Source organism: Grammomys surdaster, unplaced genomic scaffold, assembly GCF_004785775.1.
Source record: "Grammomys surdaster isolate TR1022 unplaced genomic scaffold, NIH_TR_1.0 64, whole genome shotgun sequence".
Classification (NCBI taxonomy): domain Eukaryota; kingdom Metazoa; phylum Chordata; class Mammalia; order Rodentia; family Muridae; genus Grammomys; species Grammomys surdaster.
Window position 1 is genome coordinate 4,509,346 of NW_021604566.1, and position 8,793 is coordinate 4,518,138.

At 43.5% G+C, this 8,793-nt stretch overlaps 1 protein-coding gene across 1 annotated transcript in view; it reads left to right on the forward strand.

The window, feature by feature from the left end:
- The first annotated feature begins 621 nt into the window (after window positions 1-621).
- The window catches only part of Tox (thymocyte selection associated high mobility group box), a 299,289-nt gene continuing 291,117 nt past the window's right edge, over window positions 622-8,793 (forward strand). The window contains exons 1-2 of the mRNA XM_028769243.1: window positions 622-683; window positions 905-1,040. Coding sequence (XP_028625076.1) covers window positions 939-1,040 — 102 coding nt within the window. The 5' untranslated portion in view covers window positions 622-683; window positions 905-938. The remainder of the gene's footprint in view (window positions 684-904; window positions 1,041-8,793) is intronic.

An 8,793-nucleotide genomic window follows, 5' to 3' on the forward strand; every position in this document is an offset into this window, starting at 1 on the left:
GCTACTCCGGGCGGGAGTAAGTGGTGGGGTGCTCAGAGAATGGGGTGAGGCGGGGGTGGGGCTGCGGGGTGCTGGGCGGGGGTGCGCCACAGCGCCCCCTTGCTGTGTGAGTCCCGCGGTGCCCCCAGTCAGCCCGTGCTCCGACTCTCCAGCCTCTTTGTGTGATTTTTATCCACCTCCACAGCACCCATCCGGAGGTGCTGACTGGGGCGCTGATGTTACCCGGGGTCCCGCCACTACTGCTCGGGCCGCAATCCCATCCTCTGCCTCCCACCCACCCCCCCGCCCCATCCCCTGAGTTTGTCCCTCGCCTGGTTCTCGATCCCCAACTCGGTACCCTTTGGGCCGCGTCCCGCCACTGTCGGTACACCCTGCCGGTCGGGGCAGTAGTGTTCTCCCATCCGGATCTCATCACCACCACCACCACACGTACCCACCATCACTACCCCCATCCCAGGCCTCTAACGTGGAGAAAAACTAAAAGCAGAGCAAGGCAGAGTCGCCAATAAAACGCCCAGTACCCGGAGCCCGAGCGCGAGTGCCGGGCGGCGAAGGGCGCGGGAGGCGGGGATGGGGCGGCGGGCGGGGGGACAATGAGCGCGTGAAGTTACCTGCCCGGCGGCGGCGGGCCGACAGCGCCGGGGCCGAGCGGACCAGGCAGGCTGCGCGCTCGGCGTGGACGGGTGCGCGCCGCGGCTTCGGGGGGGAGAGTTGAGCGCTTTTCCACCCTCTGTTTTCTCTCTCTCTCTTTTCTCTCTCTCTCTTTTCCTCCTCTTCTTAAACAAACCACAAACGGATGTGAGGGAAAGAAGGTGTTTCTTTTACTCCTGAGCCCAGACGCCTCTCTCTGTTCCGTCTAAGCTTTTTTTTTTCCCTCTGAGCACTTTTTTTTTTTTTCAAAAAGGAAAAGAAAAGGAGTTGCTTGATGTGAGAGTGAAATGGACGTAAGATTTTATCCACCTCCAGCCCAGCCCGCTGCTGCGCCCGCCGCTCCCTGTCTGGGACCTTCTCCCTGCCTGGACCCCTACTATTGCAACAAGGTGAACACTCTGCTTTTGTCTGCACCGATTCTGGCGGCTCGATCCCGGGAGGGGGGCAGCGGTGGCTGGACCGCGATGGGGCCCGCTGGGCGGACTGGGCCGGCTCGCAGAGGCCCGTCCCGGGCGCGCTCGGTCGCAGCCCGCGGTGGCGCTGCGTGCGCTCGGGTAGTAAATATTGTGGAGCAGCTCCGGGGGTTTGCCAAACAACGCGATTGTGCGGAAAGTGACACGATTTGCTCGGATTCTTTCCTTCCTGCTGTTCGCCACTAAAGATCCCTGCTTAGGTTTGCCGGGAGACATTTAAAAAAAAAAAAGCGAGCGATCGAGAGAGAAAAGCCACGGAATACTTTGGGGGTGTGTCTGGGGTCTGGGAACTGAGACAGAGTAGGAGAATTCAGTTTATATTCTAGTTCCTTCTTCTCCCTCCCTTTCTTGGACAGCGGGGGTTCGTGGCATCGCTTCCTTGCCCCGATCACTTGCCAGAGGAGCAGCTAGGAGTCGGGGTACCGGGACCCCGGAGGCTCCGGCGTTCCCGCACCGTGAAAATTATTCTGTAACTCTTTTGTTTTCTGTTCTGGCCGGAGAACCAGAGTTCAGACGCTGGCCCTTGAGGCTCAGAACGTTGTGGGCTAGTCGGATTATGATTTGGGGGAACAGAGCTCGTTTGGGGTGTGTGGAAATAGCAAGTTTACGGGAAGCCAAGCTAGCGCTTTGCATTCAAGTGTAAAGCTCCGACGCTTTTTGCCTGGCTGAAGCAAGGGTCCCTGGCTGGGCTACACCATAGTCTGCTGACTACCAGTGCAAGGGCCACCCAGGACAGGGGAAAGGTATTTTATGCTGGTGACCCAGAATGAGGACACTGGCAAAACTGCTCCGGAGCTCGGCTTGGCCCAAGGGTAGGTCAGCCAGGAGTTTCTAGGGAAGTCATTGCTCTCCTGGTTTCGTGCACACAAAACCTGAGAGGAACACGGAGGCATCCTCTCCCAAGAGCAGCCCCAGGGCACATCTCTCCTCTCCTGGGGCTTGTTGGACTTGTCTAAGCAGTCCTAGCTGATAGAGGATAGTGGGGACGATGGGTTCTCTGAAATGCGTGGCGGCCCTTTTGGACTCCCAGTTCTTGTTTGCTGAAAACCCCACCATATTCTTCCAGTCCCTTCGGGCACTTCTCACTGACAAGAAGATGAATTCTATGGGGAAAGTCTTTGAAACTCCCAACATTTGTCTGCTGAGGAGTCCTCACTTTAAAATGTAATGTAGAGGTGTTTAGCACCCCTGGCTCCTGGGCCCTCTACCATGAGACAGGCTAGGAGCTCTCAGCTCTCATTCTTGGTCAGCGCGCGCGCGCGCGCGCGCACACACACACACACACACACACACACACACACACACAGCTGTGAGTTACAAAGCCTACAGACATTAGTCACTCCACGGAGAAGCAACTGGGTGCCATGTCCACTGTAATATTCAGTAAGAGTTGTGAGCAAAGGAGGTTAGGAGTTAAGCAAAGGGGTAAAATAGAAAGACTCAGACATATAGGAAGGTCTTGAGGCCAGGGTCAAGATGAAAGATACTGGGAACTTCGGCAAGCACAGCAGAGTTGGTGAAATGAAGTTTTACTCTGCTGATAGCACCATTCGTGCAGCCTAGAATATATTCTAACTTTAAAACCCAGGGTTTTATTCTTGATAATCCCCCCCCCTTATAACAATACTATTACTTTTTTTCTTTAAAGTAGCAAGTCTGTCTTGGAGATTAAAGACCTGTTCTGTAGTTGTTACCAGAATCAAAAGATCAGCACCATTTTTGGCAATAAAACTATACAAGTCTTATTACATTTATCAGTGAATTTAGGCTCCAAAAAAAGAAGGCAATGACTTGAATACACATTTCACTCATCATTCCTGTGATAGGGTCAGATTTAATTTAAAAGTTAAATGCTTTGGAAAATCAGGAATTACTTCAATATATTAAATCATTTTCCAATTAAGTCCCTTAAATAATTTTAGAGAGTTGTGCTGTGAATTGAATGAATTAATTTTGAAAGTCTTCACCATTTCTTTACTAGTCCATTGAAGTTCCTTTTAAGTCACCCTGTGTGCAAGAAGCAAACTGTTCTTTTTAAATGCAAATTAGCCATCCTTTCTATAGACTAGTTGCAAGACTTCTCTCTAACTTACACAGGGAATAATGGATTTTTAAAAATGCAAAGTCATAAGACTTGTTTCTTCTAGTAGAAAAATAGCTCATGGAAAGGTTTCTCCAGGGACTCTTCCCCGTCCATCTCTGTGCTACAGACTATCAGATATATTTGTCCCTGCTCCTTGATTGTACTAAACATACTGAGAAGGTTTCAAGATCCCACAAAGCCCAGCACTTGTTCCCTACCCGGTGGTGATTTGCATTGGTGTAAAATTCCTGCCTAGACCCACTGTTTGAATTGCTTAGGACTGAGTCAATTAGTGCTCATTTAGCAGCGAGGTATAGAGAGATGTGAAAGAAGAGGAGAAGTTTGGAAAGGAGAAAAAAATAAATCTGTATCTATATTTAGCAAAATCCTAGTTGGATCAAACTTCCCCATAGAGAGAGATTGCAAAGCAGACCTGTTTTCCTTCTGAGCTGTAATGAATACACAGTTTATTTGAGAGATAACAGTCACTTTGTTGGGTTCTTTATTTTAACAGATTGCTAAGATCATAAATTACTAATTATCTTTATTTTAAACCTGTCAACACTACACTGTTTAAAGTTGGTGTGCTAAGTCCCAGTGGAACCATAACTTCCTGTGCTTTGGTGTCTTACAAAATGTAAATATAGTTTTCTGGTGGCATTTTTCCCCAATGTCAGAAGAGACCCTAATTGAGAAAATGAATATCCTCTTTCTGAGCTTTTCTGAATTGAAATGTGGCTGTTTTACTCCACTGACACTTCCCATCCCCTCTGCTCTATGCAGTGCCAAAACACTATTTAGATTTTTCAGTTAATAAACTCTGTAGGAGGCGCATTTGGAAGCAGTTTAACCCAGTGGTCTTTTGTAAGAGCATGATCCAAGATGAACATATCACAGTGCAAAATGGCCTTCACATTCTCGTAGCCCACTGGGGGAACAAGGCAAATGATGTTGGTTATAGCAAGTGTGTGAGGCCATCCCCTCCCTTAGACAAACTGCTAGAACTGGTGGCATGGTGCATGCTTTATGTAGGTCAGCTTTTGAAAACGCAGTGGAGTTCAGAGACCGGCCAGAAGCATGTAGGATGGAGGAAACAGCCTTCACTTCTTGCAACTGAAAGCACAGTTCTATTGTAGACATTGAAAGATGGGTAACAGAACAGAGTTTCATCCAATTAGACTATTTTAAGTAACAGTATATCCCTTAATTGAACTGAATGTTACCAAAGAAATTAGATTAAATGAGCTCCCAATTGGAGTTCGGTAGCAAAATAAAGTCTTATTTTTTTTTTTGTTCTAGTTGAAGATGTCAAATCATCATTTTGAACATATACCTACAGGAATAATAACAGCTTTCAGTTTCTTAGTGTAGTGTCATTTCTAAAGACCGTTTTTACAGATTTTATGCTAAAATGGGACAAAGACATGCACTTTTTATTATTGCAATGATGTGATATGTTCAGTTGTTGCTCAGTAGCTGCCCACGTAAGGAGTACTAACAAAATTATGTTATGGCTTGGCTAATAATAGGGACTGCCCTCGTCCAGGTGTGGGAGGGGAATCATAAGGTTTGCTGCTCACAGGAGCTACTTTTATGTCCTGAGTCATCCATTGTGGATGACTTACAGTATTTAAAATCTGGAAGCCCTACACATAAATTCAGACTTAATACTACCTACATGCAAAGTAAAAAAGAGTGGTCATTTAGAAATCTGGCTTTTGCATTGCAATGGAAAGTAAATGTTCTTTCAATGAAGATTCAAGAGGAAGGATCATTTGTGGACAGATGTTTCACCTGTGATAACTTTTGAGTAAAACATTATTAATCACAGTAATGGAATCTTTGGACTTGTTTTCCTTCTCGTATTATGCATTGTATTTTAAGGTGGCATCACATGCTATGCCTATAATGCTGGACTTGCAAGCACACTGAGAAGGAGCCATTATTTCTACTTTGATGAATAAATGTAAGAAGAAAGAGAAGGACAGGAGGAGGGGGGAACAGGAGGAGAGGGGATGGGAGGGGAAGGAAGGGAGGGCCACAGGCAATTTACAACATCATAATTAGTATTATTCATAACTCCTAGAACTTCTACTGATATGTTTCTCTGTTTATTGATAATCTATGCACCATTTGTCTAATCAAAGCTTCCTTGGGAGTTATATGGACTAGAACCTTCTATTAGTTAATTAATTTATAAACAAAAAAGAGCAAGACATCATATAGTTTAGGACACTAAATCCTATAGCACACAGAACCTATAAATGTTGCTATCTTGACTTTGTCAGATATTTTAGTGTCATCAATCCCAATATTCAAATGTGCCAAGAATTTTAGTCATGAGGTCTGCAGAGATCTTATGTTATTTTTAACATAGAATATGTGGCTGAGTGTTGTGAAATATTGTATATTTTAAAAGTTACTGGATGACAATGTTAAATAGACTTGATAGTTTGTTTAGGTATAAAACCTCAAGCAATATTTAATATCTTCTTGAATAAGTAGTGTAGGGTTGAAATTATTTTTGTGATGTGCTTGCAAAAAAAGATTAAGAGTAAGATAGCAATAAAAATAAATTTGAAGCCCAAGGGAATAAGGAAATTCATATTGGTTTTGTATATGGGCTGTTTGTAGTGGTCTTTTCACCAATTTTGTACATGTGATGGGCTCAGTTCAGGAGGGATAACCCAGGATGCTGGAGGAAAGGGATATCTGTTTGGATGCCTGTGCTTTTAATATCCTACCCCACAGCTTCTCTCCATTGCCTTCTCTTCTTAAACAAATTTAGCTTAGATACTGTCTTGCCCATTGTTCATATGACCCATGGGAGATGTGCTGTCTCTCCTTAGCTCTCCTTTGCCCGACATTGACATCATGTTTTTGGCTCCCTTGTTCCTCTTCTTATTAATGCCATTGTGTTAATCTACCTGCTCTTCCTGAAGGATTCTGGGTGTATTTTATGGCTAACTAGAACTGTCCCTTACTTACTTTAAAAAAACCTCAATGCCCTCCCCCCGCCATTCCCATCCACCGCAGCACTATTGTCATACTGTCATAGGCTGAGAAGTTCAGATATGGTACTGCAGAGAAAAAGTAATTGTGGCTGCTTTCTCTAGGCCATTGTCTTACTCCTACTACCCAATAAGCTTAGAGTTTAGAGACATGCTCCATGTAGCTCATCTTAAGCAAAAGAGCTTCTGTTGGATTCCAGAACAGTATAAATATGAAACTGTGACCTTTAATTGGCACATATATCACATTAGGTGTGTTACAGTGGTAGAGAGAAAATATTTATCATTCGCATAAATTCCTAAAAGAACACCCACAAAGAACTAGAACAGGGAGAGTAATACCTGCAGAGATTATTGAACTAACCACATCACATTTAGGTCTTATGACCACCCTGAATATTAATCATGGGGTTTTCCAGGAAGTCATAAGCAGGAGCTGTGCTTCATGTCTCAATAGATATGAACTAAGATCATCATGAATTGATCAAAGACATCTAATGATTGTACCTTTAAAAAATAGCTTTAAGAATTGCTTAGAGCAAACTCATGCAACCAAATCATAGAGACTATTACTTGCAGGGATATAACTATAGATAGTGTGACCCCAAAACATAGTTCTTGGCTGCAAGAAGCTTTCATTTGAAGTGCCAAGACACAAGACTAGTTTTTTAAAACTGGATGTTTAATTCTTACCAGTTTTAAAGATACCATGCTCATCCTTGCATTTGCTTTTAAGTTGCTGACATCTTTCCAGTTAATCTTCTCTGAATGTGTTCTTTTCGGAGTCCAAGGTCTGCTTAGGTTGCTAGTGACTTGCTTTCATGGAACCTGGCCTGCCAAAATGATACAGCTTACATGTGCTCTAATGAATTTGAGATTTTTTTTGTTTTAAACCCTCTGTGCCAATTTTTTTTTTTTATGAAGAGCAAATTCTCATTAAAAACATCGAATTATAGGCTGCTTAGAAATGTGGTTTATAATGGAAGTGCCAACAGACTGCTAATTACAGCAGCACTTCCACCATACTTGGCCATGTGCAGTCAGCAGTAACCTGCATGAACGTTTTCTGGCCCTAGCATGTGTTTCCCTTGCAACTTCCTGTATGGGGTGGGACATTATCCTGCTGTGTGCTTGGACAATAACCCCAGCAGAACAGGCAGGAGCAAGGAAGGCCCTTCTAAGAAGAAGCCTCTCTTCTTTCACAATGTATGCTGCAGCATTTTCACATTCCTCTTCAGCTTGCTCTCTGACAAGTTTATCTCAGTTGAAAAAGTTTGAAGATCAGTTTTGAGACCAATCTTCAGTTTCTATTTTACTCAGGAAGCATCATCATTGATGTGTGTTTACAGACCCAGATTTTATGACACTAGTGTCACTAAAAGATATTTTCTGGTGCCCATTTCTTTTTACTTAAAAGTTCTAAATGGTTTTGCTTTAGCCAAGTGTCTATTGCTTTTTATCCACAAGTTGTGGCCTTTTGCAAAAATCTATATTGGAGGGATTCCTGGAGAATTGAAGGCATGGTTGGCTGATTAGAACCTTTGTCAGTGTTTGAGAAATCATGTGGATTTCCATGTGTCTGATCCACAACACCAATGTAAAACCATTCTTGGTTAAACGCCCTTGGACTGATGTCATGGTTGCCACTGTCAGTATCTTCTTCTCCAGAGAAACTGTGAGTGGACATTATTTGTGCAATATATGGTTTGGGTTTGAGTGTGTTTGTGTGCTTCTCATGGCTCTCAATCTGTTTCTGGCCATAAATGTACAGGAGACTTTATCCTCACTGGCAGACTCCATCAATCAGTGTGTACAAGAACAGCAATTAAGGAAATCATCACAGCTCCTAGAAATCCCTGATGATTACTCCCTTTTAGAAAACTTAGCCATATTTCATGGAGAAAGATGCTTCTGAATGCCAAGACTCTAATTGGACATATGCTATATAACCTAGTGGACTAGGGAACCAAGTCTTTCTGAGGGAAAAGACTTTTTTTTTGACAGTTTGGGAAGAAACCTCATAAGCCTGTTAGTTCTAGGTAAAATAACCCAACCATGAGAGGGTGTGATTCCCTCCTTCTATGCTTATCAGTGTCTGGAGAACTGTGGCTTTGTTCTGAGGCTGGCTAAAAGTTTTGACACTAAAACCCTGTGTCCTAGTTTTCCATATATCCAAGACAGAAAAAAACCTTACATTGGAATCCACTGAGCCTCATGAGAATTCAGAAACCAATAAAAATAGATTATTTTGTGATCCTTTGACAAAAGAGATCCAGTGGTTCTAAGAATGGTAGACTGTAGAAAAATATGGCTCAGCCCATATCTGTTTTGCTTGCCCTGATGGAAGTGTTCTCAAAAGTTTCAAATCAGTAAACCTTTTGGATGTTAGTGGAAGAGATGAACTCTTTGGAGAGCAAAAAAGAAAATGAGCAAGAAGGGATCTGAAGAGGTACAGTTTGCTATCCCTTTACTTAGATATTGGTAAACATCTCTGGGAAATTTTCTTCTCTTCTTCTTCTTCTTCTTCTTCTTCTTCTTCTTCTTCTTCTTCTTCTTCTTCTTCTTCTTCTTCTTC